Source organism: Vicugna pacos, chromosome 4 (genome assembly GCF_048564905.1).
Source record: "Vicugna pacos chromosome 4, VicPac4, whole genome shotgun sequence".
NCBI lineage: Eukaryota > Metazoa > Chordata > Mammalia > Artiodactyla > Camelidae > Vicugna > Vicugna pacos.
The window spans coordinates 55,646,731-55,666,340 of record NC_132990.1 but is presented as its reverse complement, the minus strand read 5'-3'; the positions used below and the strand labels follow the sequence as shown (position 1 = coordinate 55,666,340).

At 36.5% G+C, this 19,610-nt stretch overlaps 1 protein-coding gene across 4 annotated transcripts in view; it reads right to left on the bottom strand.

Annotated features, from left to right (window-relative positions):
• Positions 1–19,610, bottom strand: part of SLC44A1 (solute carrier family 44 member 1) — a 172,193-nt gene that overhangs the window by 28,726 nt on the left and 123,857 nt on the right. For 2 of the 4 annotated variants that reach the window (XM_072959869.1, XM_072959871.1), the window contains exons 13-16: positions 17,889–18,026; positions 10,573–10,809; positions 8,657–8,737; positions 3,334–5,704 (exon numbers count right to left, since the gene is read on the bottom strand). In XM_072959869.1, coding sequence (XP_072815970.1) covers positions 5,681–5,704; positions 8,657–8,737; positions 10,573–10,809; positions 17,889–18,026 — 480 coding nt within the window. In that variant the 3' untranslated portion in view covers positions 3,334–5,680. Of the gene's footprint in view, positions 1–3,333; positions 5,705–7,938; positions 8,738–10,572; positions 10,810–17,888; positions 18,027–19,610 lie in introns of those variants that run through there. The other 2 variants (XM_072959870.1, XM_072959868.1) reach the window with 2 other exon arrangements.

The following is a 19,610-nucleotide window of genomic DNA, read 5'->3' as shown; positions in this document are numbered from 1 at the left end:
ATTTCTCCCCCCGATCCCGGCATCTGCTTTCCACTAAGAAAATTTTTGTCAGCTATGAACTACACTGAGTTTGCTACTTTATCATCATCTTCGAATGCTCTCAGTCAACCCTGACTGATACATTTTTAGACAGTGATCTACCGATAACACTATGTCATAGATGTCATATGTGAGCGACAATTATAATCAAATGTTTTGGTAGATGGAGAATTACAGAGATTCCCTATTCATTTCTCCTTGGATTTTCTTGTCCATTGCAAATACTTTGGTATCTAATCAAAAATTCATCCCAGGACACACACATCCTCACATCTCCAAGGAAAGAAATCTTATCGTTTTAAAGATCCAGTGATGACCGTTCTGGTATTCATTTAGATTAGTGTGGTTTCATTTAGCTGGTACTAAATTCAAGTTTTCAAGTTACAAAAATGACTCCCTGTCTGAAGTGGGTAAGTACCATCTTCAGTGGAGGCCCAGTCACGACTTCATTTCAAAACACATTATCAAGCCAGCTTTACAGCAGCCTCTGACTTGTGTTCACAGGTTCCTGAGGGGACTGGACGGTGGGGTGAAGGCTGGCAGTCTGAGGGCCCTGAAATTCTATTCGTACTTTAAATGTTCATAGGTAGGCTATGTGATTTTGAAAGATAGTCCATTGCTCCTATAAGCTTTCTCAAAGGAGCCCTTGGTCCCCTCAAAAGATTAAGAACCTGCTTTTGAATATCAAATATTAAATCCAGGTCTTAGCAAATAAAAGTGAAAAGTTTCTGAAACACTTGGAAATTACAACATTTTCATGCTCAACTAGATCTTGACTAGACCACGAATAACCTGAAAGCTTTACTACTCTGAATTCCCTAGTCTACGGTGTTTATTCCTCAGGAAATCATTTAAGTTGTAAAACTGAGTGTCAGAACTGAGTAAAATAGCCTAATATTTGGGTCTCTAACAATTTCACGTCTTTTCCACAAATTTACTAATGAATTCCTTAAGAACATATCAACCTTAAATCCTGCCCATTTAATTTACAAAAGTGATAACTGTTTATGTGATATTGAAATGGAAGCAACATTGGTCTTTTTTTACACGTATAAAAAATCAAGGACATGGGAAGTAAGAAAGGGTCCTCTAGTATTTCTTTAGGAAAGAAAGGTTTTCCACAGAAATTCTCAAGTTTAAAAACTTTGCATTGAAGTTTTTTTATAAGAAAGAATTTTCAGAGATTTCAATCTTGGATGAAAATTTTCCTCGTAAATGAAAACTTGGAGAGTAAGAATTTGGCTCAAATTTATGAAATGTGAATGGGGGAGAAGTGTGCTATTTTAAATTTTTAGGTGTAGACAACATGTTTACTCTTTAATTTTGTTGTCTATGTTTGCTAGCTTCCCGTTTTCTCCTGGCACATTCAAGGGCCCTGCTCTTTCACAATCTGGGCTGTGTGCCATTAAACAGATGAGCTAATTCTGAAAGCAGCCCCTGTACATACAGAGCGCCTGCTTTTCAAATGGGCTAACATGTACTCCTTAGTACATGGATACATGAATATGCATTTAAAGCAAAAGGCATTCTACATGGTGAATATATAATACACAAAGCTCTGCTTTATGCATTTACTTCTGAACCCACAGTTTTCCAATATATATTCACAGACCACATCTTAACAACTCTAGGCAAGCCATTAGTGTGCACTTTTATCTGTCAGATGGAATATATCAAAAGAATACAGAAATTCACTGTGGCAGGTACACTGATAAGCCACCAGACTCTTGAGATTTTGTTTTTGTTTTTTTAAGTGGTAGTAAAAAAAAAAAGAAAAAGCCATAGAGAACTTATTGAAAGGTAAAAGCTTATAAAGATCTTTCTGAAGGAAACTTCTCAAAGGCTATGTTAAGGCTACTAGAAACTCCAAAAATTCAAGTGAGGTTACTGACCAAAAATAAAATACAATGTTCAGGTCACCATAACTGGCAGCTCTAGTATTGGAACGGACCCCAGAATTCTACTTTGCAGGCCAGGAGACCTCCTGAACGGCCTTCACTGCCTAGTAGTAAGTGCCTGGTGGACATGGCTGAGGCCTTGGGGGCACTAACATGGCCTCACAAATATTTGGTGCCTGTAGCTTCCATAGCTGTTTTCAGGAAGAGGGTGGGAGGAGTATTACTCTGGTTTTAAGCAGCTCAGGACCACGGTAAAGGAAGGGGTCACTCCTCACTAGCTCATACTGGGATGAAAACCTGAAACTACCCTGGGAAGACAAGGGAGCCCTTGGCAGATACCAAGGTTAGTGATTTTGAGAATCCACAGCTTAATGCCCTTCATTGAAAAAGTAAGAGGAAGGGAGCATCTCTACAAAGGAAAGACTTATTTCCAGCATAATTTTTAAACAGACTCAATGAGTGCCCTCCCCGACCATTATGGAAAAAGTTCAGAGACCAACACACAGTTAAGCTACTTAAATTTGCAGTAACTTAGGACTTAATAATGCTATAGGATAGGATAAAAGCTTTAATCCTTAAACATTAAACATTGCATTAAATGGTTTAAAGGAACAACTTGCTTTGAGCTCTGCTCATCCGTGCAAGGATTATACAATCTCAGTGCACTGTCTAAATTCCTAATGTTTACCTAACGCACTGGTAAGCCTCCCCTAGAAGACAGGCCTCTTGGATTTATACTGAAACATAACCTCTTCGCTCTCACATCATATATGGGAGAGCTTACTCCTGAGGCAGGAGCCCAGAAAGTCTCAGTCAGGCACCAGAGCTTTAGTTTTCTGATGGGCAGGAACCATCACGAGCCTCTGCTCACCGTGATCCTCATTTACAATAGAGGATTCTAACTGTAACTCTGGAGACGGGAGTCCTGAACATAGTTTTGAAGATCCACCACAGAAAAAGAGAGAAGCCACAACAAAGAGTCAATGGTTTATAAAGTTAGTCAGGTAACCATACTTCACAGATAATTTCTGCTCTTCATCTATTCTTCTCACTTGGGCAGAGATGGAGGCAGTGAGCAATAAGGCAGCCCAGCACTAGCTGAAGAATGACTCGTGACAAATGAAAGCGGCAGCAAGACTATCCAAACATAACCTCAAAACATCCAGATGTCGCTCAGAAGCCTCTTTGAGGCCTTCTAAGAGGAAGCAAGGAATGAAGCTCGTAAGAGGGATATTCTATAAATCAAATATCTCTCTGTGTGTGCCTGTGTAATATATATGCATACCTGCATATATCCGCCTAGATGGCACATATTCACTTAGGGGAGACAGCTTGGCAATTAATTTGGAACTCAAACGACATGGTTACACATAGATCATAATTTCTAAACACAATGTTAGTAAAACGAAATTTATTTGTAAAACAGGACCTGTTATATAAAATGGCACACAGTCAAGTTATACAAAAATACAAAATTTCTTTCTGATTACAGTTCTAGTTGCAAATGATAATTAGAAAGCATTCCTGGTGGCTTCCAAATAGCTGAGGCTGCGAGCAAACGGAACAGGGAGCAGCAAGCGTCCATGGTGCTGGGATGTCCAAGTGAGCAGAACCTAATTTCCAAATTCAAGACTTCCATCAGGTCACTTTGGAGGGTCACCTCCTAAAATAACTAGCTCCTGGAATGTCTTCTGTTTTGATACCCATCTTCCAGACTTTTGCCAAGCCTAAATTTAGTTCCCAATGTTTCTTAATGTCCAAAATCTGTGTGGCTATGAAACAGAAGGTATTCTGAATTTTCTTACATGATTTGCTCTCTCGCCTATTTGGATAATTGTTAGTTCCATAATTATATTTATTTCATTTCAAATGATATAAAAGAGCACAATGATACCATTTAGTGACATCAGATGTTAGATGTTAACTTCTGGAGAATTACTGTTTCAAAATAGCTAGTCTCATAATGTTATTTTCTGAGATCTTGCCAAGACATGAACTCTTGTTTCTTATGAAAAAAAAAAAAAAAAACCAGAGTCTTATTGCAAATATTCTGAAAAATCAGAAATATTACATAAGCTTTGAAAAGAAACCGAGGCATTTAGCAAATTTTAGCCTAGCTAGAGTAAAGAACACGGATACTTGGAAAAAAAAAATACAATTTACCTTTTGCAGCAATTTAAAGGTCCAACCCTTTAAAAGGAAGCACATTAGCAAACAGCTGCTTATTAAGCCCAAGTGACATTAATTATGCATTTCCATAATACCGCTCTAATTCACTGTCTAATTCTGGTAGGAGGCAATGCTTTCTTTCAAAAGATTCTCCTTCCATGGAATGATAAAATGATGAGGCTTTTTTTTTTTTTTGTACAGAGCCTGTATTTAGTGCAATAAGTTTAAAAAATCTGCTCTGAAATATTTACTTTACATTAACAAAAATAGCTTTTTTTAAAAAAATTGTAACAAAAAGGAGTTATCGCATAAACAGATCATGAATTATTCTTAGCAAATTACACTTTTTTTCTTAAAGCATTCACCATTACAATAAGCAGAACAATGGAATATTAGCCATTCATATCTGGTAAGCTTCAGGAATTAAAAAAAAAAAAATCCCACGAAACCCATCCCCAAACACAAAGAAGTTCAACACTTGAGGATCAAAAACATTAACCAATTCTTCAGTTAAACATCGTAGAATTCTGGATACTTAATGAATTGCCAAGGAGAGGAGCACCTGCCAGTATGTTTTCAGATTTTATAGCAAGCATTTGAGTAAAATGGCCATTTAGCCCTAAGCCACTGAAGTTTCTCTGAAGCAGAAGCCCAAGCACCGGAATTTTCAATGCTTTGTGTTCCATGTTTCTCTCCCTTTTTAATTCCTCCCAGCATTACTTAGTTTGCAAACCAAGACACAGAAACTTAAAGGCTAAACTCGCTGGGAGCCCCAGCGTCCTTCCAAATCAGGCACACAAACGTGTGGAGGATGCTACTAACGTCAAAAATGAAAGAAAGACAAAATATAAGAAAAATTTGCATAAGAAAGATTATCTACCCTTTTCTTTTTTTACCTACTCTCTTATAGAAGCATTAGAGTAAACTACAAATACCTGAGGAGTTGGTTACTTTTTAATGTTGGCTGACAAACGCATGAGCTATTATGAAAACTCCCATATGGGGTCCACTGGTATGTTTCTAAAAAGAAAATGACATGGCTTCTTTGATTGGGGAAAACTGATTGGGGTAGTTCCTTATTTATCTGAAAGCATATGCCTAGTCTCGTCCCACCAGGACTCATGCATCAGTAAAATAAGGTCTTGATTTTATGCACACATCAGGGAAATCACCCCTGAATAAACTTTAGACAGAGAATTCGGTACAATAATTTTTACCTAATTTAAATAACTAAAGTTAAAATCTCCTCTAAGTTATTAAAAATGTTAATCAGATATGAATCTTAACATTTCCATTAAGACAATTACAATTGAAAACATTAAATGACGGCAGTTGCCTTGTAAAAGCCACCCGTATGAAAGGAGTACATGTTTGACAAAAATAAGCATAAAAAAGGTATTAAATCCCTGTTCCTTTTCTCTGATTTTGGCTGATTATGTGTGTGTGTGTATATACATATACATATACATACACACATACATATACATATATACACACAGCCACACACACAAATACATAGTTATGTGTATATATTGTTTTGGAATGTCAATGGGTTCCATAACGGTCGGCTAGGTTCAAGCAGAACTTGCTCCCGAAGCCTAGAAAACAAAGTCATACAGAGTATAATCTTAGACAATTACCATTAAAAGGAGATCATGAATGATGTTACAAATACACAGATGGTCACAAACAGCAATACAGCGAAATGGACTGAGAATACTTCTCCCCTGAACCTCTCTCTATTCCAGGGGCTGAAATTCCTATGAATGTGGGAAGCCACACTTCCCTCGGGGTCACCTGTGAGATATGCAGAGAATACATCTCTAGTCTACCTTGCTCTAGTGCCCAAGTGTTTTCCTCCCTTTTCTCAGCACGTTTTTTCCCGTGCAAGAGCAAGCAGATGGCCAGAATGTCTCTTAAGCCTCTACATCACGTTTGCTAAGTTCTTCTAAAACAATTTTCAAAGATTTATAGAAAGACCTCACAAACCTTCAAAATTGCCTTAGCGAGTGAGGCTCTCTCTCAAAAAAAAAAAAAAAAATCAAAATCAAAAAAATCGAAGAGGAAAACGGGAAGTACTTATATTTAGTTCAATGATCCCCTGCCAAAGGAAAATTTTGAACCTATTTTTTCTGAACATTATTTTATAGGCTAAGAATAAACCCTATATTAAAATATCCCATGAAGGAGACAGACAGTGAACTCAAACAGCAGTGTTTCTACAGATACAGCAAAATATTTATGACACTGTTAACAGAACTTTCATCTAAGGGAATAATATGTGAATTAAACCAAGCAAGTACAAATAAGCAATCTTCAATTCTACCAATCCCCAAACTGTAGGAGGGAAGTTCTCAGGTAATTCTTTAGGGACACATACAAGATGGTGGTGGTGGTAGAGGTCAACTCACGCACACTGGGAAAGACAGAAGAATTAGAGGTAATGAGGTGCTTAAAAACCTTAACTACCTTGTGAGCAACATGTCACACTTCTCTCCTGGGGAGTTTCTGAACCACTTAAAACATCATTTTTAGGGACCAAATGCTGCAATGTCCAAAGCACCAGAAGAACAATGCACATAAAAGATGTTTGAGACACGTCAGAGGGTTTTGCCGTTAGCCGGCAAGCAACAGACTGATGAACAATGTAAAATAAAAGCAAAAGTGGAGTGAAGATTTTAATGTATTATTTGAGATAAGGGACATTAATTTGAAACTGAAAGTAACATTAGGGAAAAAAAACTTTCTACATTTTTGGCTTCTGGTAGAAAGTCATATAACCTAGGTAATTCTCCTAGTATTAGTATGTATGAATTAGGGGTTTAGGTAAGAGAAGGTATACTTGCATTCTGGTCTACCACAATTCAAATATCTTTCCCTCAAGAATAATACAGAAATACATGTCAATTCATGGTCAAAGCAGCTAGTCCTAAACCTCCAAATATTTTTCCCTTTCTTTAAATGCTTATCACTGAAGAATGATTTAATGAAAGCTTCAAAGATTGGAGAGACAGAAAAGGGGAGAAAGGTGGTTTACATTTTAAGACTGAATATGTCTTTTAAAAGTTTAAGGTTTGGAACCTTATTTTCTGAACAATTAGAACAAGCAAGCAGTGGCAAGAAGGGAGCCTCCTTCATTTTTCCAGGCCCCCTTAGGGTTGGCACAGTCTCCACTGTCGTCTCCCTCAGCCTCCGTGAAGTAAGAGGGATGTAGGAAGAAGGGGCTGGGAGGTGGGGAACCTGATGGGAGGCACTGGTGATTAGCGCCCTTTCCCCTCTCAGGCCAGTTCTGGCTGACGCACACTCAAAACTAAGAGAGGTATATGGCCATCCTACATCCTTTTACTTAAGATTAGAGTGATCTGTGCCTTGTAAATATAAACACTTAAGTTTTGACTTTATCATCATCAATGCTATTAAAAGCAACACCCAAACAGGCATTGGACGGGATCCAGAGAAGAGTTTATATCTAAACATTCTGTTGAGGCTTTAATATAGGTTGAATATGCAACTATTTTGCATGTACATATACTCCCCACCCCCAAAATCAACCCTTTCCTTTGTTCTTACATACTTAAATTTGCTTGCTTTGTACTACAGATTTCTTCAATTGGAAACCTATAAATCAAACCATTTATTAAAGTATAAGGAAGAAAGAAAAGACAGTCCTCACTTCACCCTTTTTTGGACTTTACACGCCATTAGAAGGCACATTATTTTAAATGAACTATTTAAGGATGTAGGCAATTACATAATATTCTGAAATAAACATTCTATTTAAGAACAATACATTTGTAATATAAGCAGTAATTAGACCAATATAGCTAAGGACATCTGTCGTTAGGCAGCAGGGAGACTATGGGGAAAGCTACTCAGGATTCTTAACACTGGTTAACTTTAAGTTGCTTTTTTCAAATGAGAGTGGTATATATATAAATAGACCAGAGATAATTTATCTTTCTCACAATTAAACGGAGGCTGGAGAGGACCAGATTGTCTTGTTGAGTGGGAATGTGGGTACTGATGGAAATAGCCTTGTTTGGCTTAAAAGACAAAGAAAGTACAATCCAGGCAACAGAAGAAAAAGTCAGCAAAGGGGAAAGACAGCAACATAAACAAAGCAATATTTTAAAAAGGGAGGTTATGAATTTCAGCAAGTTGAAAGGAACTGCTATCACCACTTCTAAAATGATAAATATCAAACCGTCAGTTCCAGTGCACAACCAAATGTTCGGCCCCACGAAAACTAAACACTGACAGTTAAAAAGAAGAAAAACTGGAAACAGCAAGTTCACCTCCGGGACAGAAATATCCCCTGCCCGCCACGAGGACTGTTCCTTTCAGCTTACTTTTACAGAAGGTGGTCTCAGGTGTGACAAGAATTCTGCCATCCAAGTGATGGGTAAACACACAAACAGAAAGAGCAGCACGTCCTGAGTGATACAGATCACAAACGCTTCTCCCGAAGAAGTGCAGTCAGTGAAGAGAGAGAGAGAGAGGAAGTGAAAGTGAAACTCGTGGAGGGTGGCCACCTCCTCATCTCCACCTACCATCGGTTTTAGCTCTCTGGCATCCGCAACGCCTCCTTTACCAGCTTCTTTCATTGCTTTCCTGCTGTTTTCCACAAACTCCTGCAAAACAGGGACCGAATTACATAAATTCTTAGGTCCTTTCGGACTTCAGCTGGTAGATGATTTCTAAAGAATATTTACATTTTCTATTCAATAATGGGAAATGGATGGCCTAAAAACACAGCAATAAATAGTACTTGGTAACACACACAAGAGCAGCTAAATCTGGGAGAAATGGACTGAAATGGGCTGATATAAAATCTTTTCCCCACCATTCCTTGTGATAATCTCACTTAGGCTCCAAGAGATAACGTTAGTTCTATCCGGAAGAGAAAATACTTTTCGTTTCTTCAAAAAAGGTATTTTTTCCACACTTAGAATATTGTTTTGTTATTTTACTTTTTCCATATCATGGTTAAATGGGACAAGAACATTTTACTCTACAAGCCTCCTCTTTAAAATAGCCCTAGAAGGTAAGAGAAAGCACTGATACTGCTAAGCATGGTATACTTTTGTTTTTTACCAAACCATAAATAAGCTACCTTAAAAAAATGTCTACCTGGCCTTGAAATTACTCCATAAAGCAGGAAGACAGGGAGTAACAACCAGACCAGTGGTCAGGAGTAGTTAAAATGGGATTACGCCCTAAAGGAAACATTTCTATTCTGTCTAAATTTACAAAGCATCTATTTCTTCATTCAGTGTCGTCATTCTCATAGAGAAAACTAAAATAAGAAAAATCGTATTTTTCACTCTGCTTTTCATCAGTAGCTTAAAAAACAAAAACAAACCCCTCTTTCTAAGTGCCTTATTCTCCTTCTAAATTCTCTTATTCAAGAGAGATGCAATGCTCAAAAGCCAAATTCCACTGTGAAAACAACCAGTTAGGATTATAATTTAGACATTATGAAAATGTCCAAAATTTAGTTAGTGATGTTCTTAGTAAAAGCAATAATAAGTGCCAAAGAGGTCAGTTAAATCATTTGGAATTTTTGCGATTAAAAAAAAAAAGAATCTAGCTTATTTATTAATACATTTTATATTTAACTGGATAAACCATGTTCCTGGAAAATGGCTTGTTATTTCAATGTCTAATGTTTAATCTTCAATATTACCTATTCTTGAGATAGGAATACTTCACAGCTGAATAGCAAAGTACTATTATTAAAAAGCATCTTTAATTTGGTAGCATTTGACATTGATACTAGCATTTAAACCATTTTAATATGGTTTCCAAATTTTTAAAAAAATTTAATTGAGGTTCCAACATAGGGAAGCTGCAGGGCGATGTAACTATAAAGAATCTGAATAAAATATCTGTGTAAAGGTTCAGATCCTGACTAATGGAAAACAACAAAATCTACCAGCCATAATGGGTCTGATAATCTCTATTCATTACAAAATGTCTTCAGTTTGGCCTGACATACTTAGGATAATGAGTTTTATCAGGGTTGACAGCAATAATATTTGGAAAAGACGTGGATGGAGAAATACAAGTTAAGCACTACAACCGGGGAAACGTGACTTTTAGTCTTTGAGCCCTGACTCAGGAAGAGGCACTTAGACCATCAGTGGTCCGATGTTCTAGTTCAAGGGCTAAAAGGTCAATGCAAATCTGCTTAACTGCAGAGACAGGGAGAGCAGTGTGCAATAGCGTCACCTCAGGACTACTGATGGGATCCTGTTCCAGATGGTGGATTTGAAATGGTCTCCTTCATGCCAAGAGGGTCTTCTTCCCCTATTTCCCCAAGACTAAACTCATTCATGAGTGCTACAGGTTTAATTCTGAATTATTCAGTTGCATACAACAGGAATTAAGTATGGACAATGTTTTACAAAATAGTTATATTAGTATTTTTATCCTTAAAGCAGTGGAGGGCACTTGAAGTACTTACCATCAGCACTTTATCCATATAAAATTCTCTGCCTGGGCTCCCATCATTGTATTTTGTATCAACGGCAAAACACAAGAATAACACATCCACTACCATTTCGTAAATGGACAGGAAGCAGTGAGCGACCAGGAAAGCGAAGAGGCAGACGATGATCAGAGGCAGCACCCATACTGTGTAGTCTTGCTGGTAGTTGAGCAGCATAATCCCAGCCAAACCTGTGCTGCAGACTATCAGCACCTGAAGCAAAGAGAACAAAGACCACAGTTCATAACCTACTGCAGGAAACCACTAGTTCTTCATCTGCAGACTTAAAACCCTATTTATAAATGATGGTTGTATGAGTCCATTTCACCTCAAATTGGAAAGTATAATCCACAAGTACCTATATACACTCAGTTATACATGTACATCATATAACAGAAATAAAATATCATCCTTGTCGACATTAAAAATAATCCAGTTTTCCAAATGTTATGCTTGTTCCCTAAGATGTCACTTATTTAGCATCTGTGGCAACTTTTAAGATAAATGTATATACATTTTAGGAAAACAAATTACACACACTTTTAGCACTCCAAAGAAAATTACTGACATTTCAGGGTATTGCTATATATTTTCTTCTAAGCATTTTTACATATATGAAATAGTATTATATAAATTAATCATTTAAATTTAAGTCATTTTAAATATAAACTAATCATTCATTAATATTTACATATCATAAATGTTTCATGAATATGTATTCAGTTACATAATTTCATTTTATGGGTGATTTTAAATTTATTTAACCTTCCTCTTACATTTGGAGACTTACATTGTTTTTTGATATAAATAAAGTTGCAACAAATATTTCTAAGAGCTTTTTCTTTGTTTCATATAGAATATGTGGTAAATTTAATATGATTTGCCAGGAAGTGTTGATTTGGACTGTCTGTGAAGAAAGAGGTTGCTGAGCACATTCATGCTGTAAGAATAAAATAAAGAGCCCTTTGCTCACTGTCAAGCGCCATCTACCCTGACGCTTCATCACCACGGTTCTTTTAATACTTTTTATTTCAGCTTTTCAATAACCCTGTGCATGGTTTATGGCAAACATTATCACCCTCATTTTATAGATTGGAAAATGTGCATAGAGAGGCTAGCTGACCTGTCCACGGCCACAGCGTAGAATAAAGAGCAGCTACCACTCAAAAAACATCTTATGATGCCAACTTGGGTGCTCTTTTCAGGTAAAAATTCAGCAACTACTTGGATACTGACAGACCACAGCAATAGGTTATACTGAATCCTAGACACATTCCTGCCTAGCACCTTACTTGGCCTAACAAAGAAAAAGAAAGAGTTCTCTGGAACCAGAGCAGCCTTTCCTTGCCCAGTGCTGAGGACAAGCAACTGAGAACTGCCTTTCCCCTACTATTTATCAACACCAGAACATCTCATTCACCATCATCTTAACTAGGAATTAAAATGCATCAGAGGATATACCGGTTGAGCTATAATTGGTCCCTCTCTCAGAGGATTTTAGGGAGCAAATCTGGGTTTTCTCACCTCCTCTACCGTTTTTGTGGCAATACACTTACGAATCTTCTCTTACAGTGACTTATTTCCAGGGTGATTTCCACAGATAGCTAATTAGGTCTATTTTCTTTCACTCTTTTGGTTTCAATTTTAGAATGAGTTATTTCTTATACTCTTCTTCAATTTTCTTACATCCACCCTGTGGGAGAACTGAGCTGCTTTATGCTCTCACGATGCCACTAGAAGTTAAACCACCTTTGAAATATTCAAGTCAATTATAGGTAGAAGATGTGGCTCAGACAAAGTAGACCCCAAGACAAAAGCTGTCAAGGTAGAAGACTGTCACGTGAGAAACAACTTCAAAAATTAGTGACATTTAGCTTAAAAAGTCAAAGAAATGTAGTAATTACTCCCAAATATAATGAAAGGGTATCATGCTTTCATTCAAGCAAAGGATATGTTAATGGTTCTCAAACTATTAGAGGGGCTAGAAATCACCTGGGGAGTTTGTGAATAATGCACATTTCTGGGTCTCGCCTGCATAGAGTCTGAGTGGCTGGGTTTCAGATGAAGCTTAGCAATTTCATTTTAAAAGTACCCCAGGTGATTCTGAGAAAGTCTACAGCCTTTAAGAAGTACTGCCTTATATCACTAATCTCCATGGTGGAGAACATAGAACTGAGGGAGTGTTTAAGACAATCCCTTGGGACTTCCATTTATATTTCTCATACATTAAAAAATTTATTTTATACTTTATAAGGCACATATTAGTAAAATCTATACATATATCATTAATAGATAAATGTAAATATATTTGGGAAGTGTGCTCAAATTTTTTTTTTGGTAAGTGGATGTATAATTTTTAAAGTTTAGACACTTATTATAAAGGATAAAAAATTTTAACTAGAAGAGATTCATACACAGGGTAGGATGTGAGAAGTAGGAAGAAAAGGATGTCAGTTTTGAAGTCAGAAAGATGTAGAACATTGGGGTGTATGTATCTTTTCAAATTAGAGTTCCCTCCAGATATATGCCCAGGAGTGGGATTGCTGGATCATATGCTAAGTCTATTTTTAGTTTTTTGAAGAATCTCCATACTGTTTTCCACAGTGGCTGCACCAAACTACATTCCCACCAGCAGTGTAGGAGGGTTCCCTTTTCTCCACACCCTCTCCAGCATTTATGATTTGTGGACTTCCTAATGAACTCTCTAATTCTAAAAGATACACGCACCCCAATGTTCATAGCAGCACTGTTTACAATAATAGCCAAGACATGGAAACAACCTAAATGTCCATCAACAGATGATTGGATAAAGAGGTTGTGTATATTTATACAATGGAATACTACTCAGCCATAAAAAAGAATAAAATAAAGCCATTTGCAGCAACATGGATGGACCTAGAGATTGTCATTCTAAGTGAAGTAAGCCGGAAAGAGAAAGAAAAATACCACATATCATTCATATGTGGAATCTGAAAAAAAGGAAGAAAAAGAGGACACTAATGAACTCATCTGTAAAACAGAAACAGACTCACAAACATAGTAAACAATCTTATGGATACCAGGGAAAAGGGGGTGGGAAGGGATAAAATTGGGAGTTTGAGATTTGCAAATGTTAGCCACTATATGTAAAAATAGGTTTAAAAAATCCGAATTTCTTCTGTATAGCACAGAGAACTATATTCAATATCTTATAATAACCTTTAATGAAAAAGAATATGAAAACAAATATATGAATGTATATGGATGACTGGGACACTGTGTTGTACACTAGAAATTGACACATTCTAACTGACCACACTTCGAAAAAAAAAAGGGAAAAAAAAAGGAAAGATGTAGAACTGAATCAGAGTTAGTACTTCTTGGATTGCGACTCTAAGCAAGTTCATTTAACTGAGCCTGTTATTCCATCTTTAAAAGAGACACAATAGTACATAGATATCATAATTGTTAAAATAAGTATTCTGAAAGCATTTAACAAAGTGACTGGCAATCTGAGTTTCTTCCTTTTTTTTAATCATCATAAATCTTGTATTTATGATGTTCTTTTTCTCCATGGAACCCATGTTTTAAAAGAATTTGTTTACCAATAAAACAGCACCTGTAAGTAATAATTCATATTCTCATTTTTTATTAATCAAAGTCAGATAAACTGTCAACTAGGACATATAATTAGTGTCATAGTGTTATCAAATACAGGTAAACTAATTTCACACAGAAGCAAAGAAACTTAGGATTTGGAGTTTTTTTTGGTATAGTTTTACTGGTATAAATATGCAATATCTATTAGACTTGAAAATGTTTAAATAGCTTCTAAATCTTTATTCTTAACCTTTGAGGACTCTACAGGCCACAAGCCACCAAACTAGAGGAACTAAGGTCTCTTCCAAACCTAATTTATCATTCCATAAAATCATTGGGGCTTCACAGAAATGGAATCCATGACACTATGTTTTTTTTTTTAAATCAAGGTTTTGAAAATTGAATTTTAAACTCTGAGATAATCATGAAATCATGTGCAGTTGTAAGACGTAACGCAGAATGATTCCATGTATCCTTTACCCAGTTCCCTTCAGTTGGTAACATCTTGCAAAACTATAGTCCAGTATTACAGCTTGGATACTGGCATTGATATGATGCAAAACACTTTCATTATCACAAGCATCTTTCACTTCATCTTTTTAAAGCTATCCTTACTTCCCACCACCTCCCATCACTAAGTGGGTAACTACATATCTGGTCTCTATTTCTATAATGTTGTCATTTCAAGAATGTTACATACACAGAATCATACAATACTTCTGGGATTCACATTTTTCCCTCAGCATAATTCCCTCAAGATTCATCCAAGCTGTTGCATGTATTAATAGTTTGTTCCTGACACTGTCTTTTATGCCCTATCTAGTTGAACTACCTGATCAAAAACTATTTCTGCGTAGTAGCAGCCACTTAATTGTAATGAAAGAAACTCTTCAAAAGATTTATTGTATTTGTGATCAGAACTATATTTTTGAAAAAGGAAAACTAAAGAATTTGTCTTAGTATGTTGGAAACCCAGAAGTTTCCACCCCCTCCTTTCATTTTTCTCCTCTTTGGATTTCTCAACTAAAAAAAAATGTTTATCTTTCATGGTTTTAAAAGTCATTTTTATATTGTAAATATTATATTATTCAAAGTTATATTTTTCTGGAAAGCAACTTGAAAATACATATCAAATTCCTATTATGTACTCAAACTCATTAATTCCACATCTAGGATTCTGGCCTCAGGAAATAAGAATTAATTTGGGCAAGAATTTGTATACAAAATTTTCACTGTAGTACACTTCATATTAGTAAAAAGCTGAGAAAAGTTCAACTGTAAAAATAAAACCAGGGGCTTTGTTAAATAAATGATACAACTGTATGACCATGTTTAAAACATTTTTAATAAAATGAGAAATGCTCATAACACGAAGTGAAAAAAAGGCTATAAAATTGCCCTTTCTACCAGATATTAAAGTCTCTTTTTAGACTAATATATAACCAGCACCCAGAACACCCCCTAGCCCATTCCTAGTAGGCACTCTAGAAATATCTGTTGAGTGACTAAAAAGTTATGATAAACCTTAAGAAAAAATTTTGACAGACAGGTTACTAGATTGCTAAAAAAACTCAAAGCCAATTTCAAAACACTGTATTTTATCATCTCCATTTTTTTCCACTAATACTTTCACTATCCCAAAACAATCATTATTAACATCTTGAGATATTAATTTTTTCTCTTTCATGCACATTTTAAAACAGTTCTGTGACAGTCTAATAGTTTTACTCAGCCTTTCCACTTCTACATGTTATCATATTATAAATTCTTAATAGAAAACATGGTTTAATAGGTATTAAACTATTATTTCCAACCATTTCTCTATTGTCAGGCAGTAGATGGTTTACATTTAGTCACTATTATAAATAATGCTGTATTTTCCTATATTTAGAATTATCTCTAGGAGTCATTTACCATCACCAGAATTACTGAATCATAGGCTTTAGGGGAAAAAAAAAGGTCCAGAGACAGAATTAACATCAGTCGAGGCAATTACAGCACTTAGAAGTTACACAGATCTGAGTCTGAACTCTAGCTCTGCCACATTTTAGTTTTCTAAATTTGGGCAACCTACTTAGCTCTCTAAACTTTGGTTTCCTCTGCTGTGAAATGAAGATAATAGTAGTAGCTCACCTTCCAGGGGAAGACCAAATATAACACTTCACACAAAGCACTCCCCTCAGGACCTGGCACCCAGCAAGGGGCTCAATCAGACTTACTAAAATCATCATCGCAATCCTGCTATAATTCTCTCCCTTATTCTTTATATGGCTTCTTAGTTCTCTTTTATTTTAATTGCTCTGTCTATGTATGTTTTTAAGTTGCTTCATATCTTTCCTAGCAGTAGGGATGAATTATAAATATGTAAAAAATTAACAAATCTGAAGGCTTCCTGAGTTAGTCATAAAGCGCATAAATAACAGTGACAGTAACAGGGCCAGACACCCCACTCAGTCCTTAACATGAATTCATTCATTCCACTCTTACCATAAACAACGTCCTCATTGTAAAAACAAGACAAAAACAAATCCAGCAGTCGTAATGTACGTTTAACTACAAATTTTCAAAATAACTATCTGTATGGTTTTATAATTCTTTTTAGATGACAGATGCCTGAGAACTTAAAACTACACTGTGCTAGTCACTGCCTTTCCTTACATCAAATATTTTTTTCCTTTTCAAAAACATTTTAAAACCACAGTGGCTGAAGTATCCTTAGTGTTCAGTGGAGAGAGAATAAGAATAGCATATGAGGGAATACTGGCCATCATGATAATGAGTAACCATGAAGATTATCAAAACAATATGAAAAATATGTATGATACAATGGGAAGCAAAAAGGGCAGAGCAAACAGATGTGTAGACTAGGATTGTTATACCATAGAATATAAGCCTATGAAAAAACACTGAGAGGGAGTATAAAAATAAGTTATTAGGTTATAGTGGTGGTGTCTTTTTCTTAACTCAAGTTTTCAAATTTCCTGAGTATTTAATGGTTTAAAATGTAGATACAATGAACACCAATTCTAATGTCATCTAATATTTTACAGATTTTAATAGTAGAGAATTACCTCTCCTAGATATTTTTGAGGATGGGTAAGTCTCATCCCCTAACAGCTCTATTTTAAAGGGGTTTATACATGGTAATGATGACAGCTAATGTTCATCAAGAACTTGCAATGTGTCAAGCACAACCTTATGTACTCTACGTGTATTACTCAGTCTAACCCTAACAAGCTCTAGGGATGTAGCACTGGTATTATCCCAATTTTATAGATGGGCAAACTGAGGCACAAAGTGGTCAAGTGCCCTGTCTCAGGGCACACAGCTAGTCAGGCCAGGATTTAAATTCGGGCACTCAGGCTCCAGATGCAGTACCCCTAACCACTACACAGACTGTTTCTTAATTCAAACTATGTAAGGAGAAACATGGGCAAATTACTTAACCACTCTGTGCCTTAGTTTTCCCATCTGTAACATGAGCATAAAAATAGAACTTCCTTTACAAATTTGTTACAAGGATTAAATGAGCACAATATACGTAAAGTACTCAGAACGGTGCCTAACACATATTAAGGGCTTTGTTAAGTGTTTGCTTTATATTACATTACTTTTAGTTTTTTGGGAGGTTACATATATTTTTGAAATTAAAGAGCAACTATATGCATATGCAAAAATTTGCTGTATGTCTTAGATAATATACTCGGTCTTACCTTGCCTAGGAACAACATGAAATCCCCCACTGTGTTGATGGCAGCCACTCGCAAAGCATTCTCCACGAGAATGACAAAGGCATCCTTTGCTGAGGTGCAGAAGTTGGTGCTGTTGATAGCTGTGGCTGTGTAAGCATTCTGGACAAAAGCAAAAACAATTTTTCTTCAATAAACATAATCTCTAAGATTTAAACCAAACATAGTTAAAGCATAGCTTATAAAAATATTTCACAGTTAAACCCATGGCTTTGGTGAGGTACAGATTTAGATTAAACATAAGGAAACATAAGACACTTGTATATTAAAAAAAAAAAGATGGGTAAAGAGAGTTTTTCAGTTGGTCTAGTTCTGGTCCTTTAAGCACATTGATATTTATTAAAACACACATAAAGCTTTCCAACACCCATTAACTTCTTCCTTGTCTTAGTAAGTCAAACATGATTTAACCTTTCCTAGATATCTCAGGTTCATCACCATAAGTATCAGTGATGCATTATTACCATTTCAGTGATGCTTTAGAAGCTACACACATACAAAGGCATCAGATTGCTGTGCTGTTTCATCTGGAACACCTACTACCTCCTCCTCGGTACTTCCTTCTATGCTTTCCCCTCTCATGGTTCTTGTAGTAGACAGCTGTTTGTTGCTGATTTTATACCCCTCCTTCCTGGGATAGGACCTCAAGCCCCCTTTAAGAAAACAGTCCTTTCCCATTCTCTCAGGGTCTCAGTGAGGTTGACACAACCTCCAGCCCTAGGGGTGGGCCTTGATCAGTGTAAGCCAGTCAGGGTTCAGGGACTGGCACATAAACTAATCAGGGCCAATGAAAGTAAAAGCGGTTCCCTGGGGCTTCTGGGAATAAAGGAGTTGCTTTTCTCTTCCCTAGGTGCTCCCGGCAGAGTAGCTCTCTTATTTTCCCAGACAGCGAGGTGTGAGGGTATGCATTGCCATGACTGTTTTGCCAATGCTAATGGGAAGTAGCTGGAGCTGCTGGAGGTCACAGCGTGAAACTGAGAGTGAGGCTAACATCATGGAAGTCAGAGCAGAGAGAAACCAGGTACTCACACCTGGTGACAATGTCTGCATGGTCAGGAACTAGCCAGATTCTGGACTTTCCAGTTATAGAAGCTAATAAATTGCTAAGAATCTCTCCTCTGTCCTCCCTCCCCGACTGTCTTCTCACCCTTTTTTATCTTTTCTGGGCCAGATTGAGCTGGCTTTCTGTCCCTTGTCGTACTGAGTCCCCAGCTGACACACTTTTATTCAATTATACCTGCTTCTGCTGCCCTGTGTTTTCTCTGACCCACTAGTCACCCTGATTTTTTTCTCTTCTTTTTCACATTACAGCCTAGAATAGCATTGGCATTTTCTGGGAAATGTGAATAAGTACTATAACATCAAATATGTCTGAGTCCTAGGAATGGAAAGTATACAGACTCTGTAACTAAAACTTGTGGTCCTGAGAAATTTTTGGTTTAGTGCTGACTTAAATTGTTGGTGAGGCCAAAATGTTGAAGCTGCTGGAAAACATGCAGGACATGAAGGGCTTGCTTTGCATTGTGTTATCTGTTAAGTTTTAAACACTGAGCTTAGGAGAGAGGGTCTTTAATTTATGAATGTTTCAATTGTATGCTTGTTAGTTATTAGGAACCTGGTATGAAGATGAGGTCTGAGTCATCAAAAATTTAATCTGCCATGATATGATATAATTTCATTGATTAA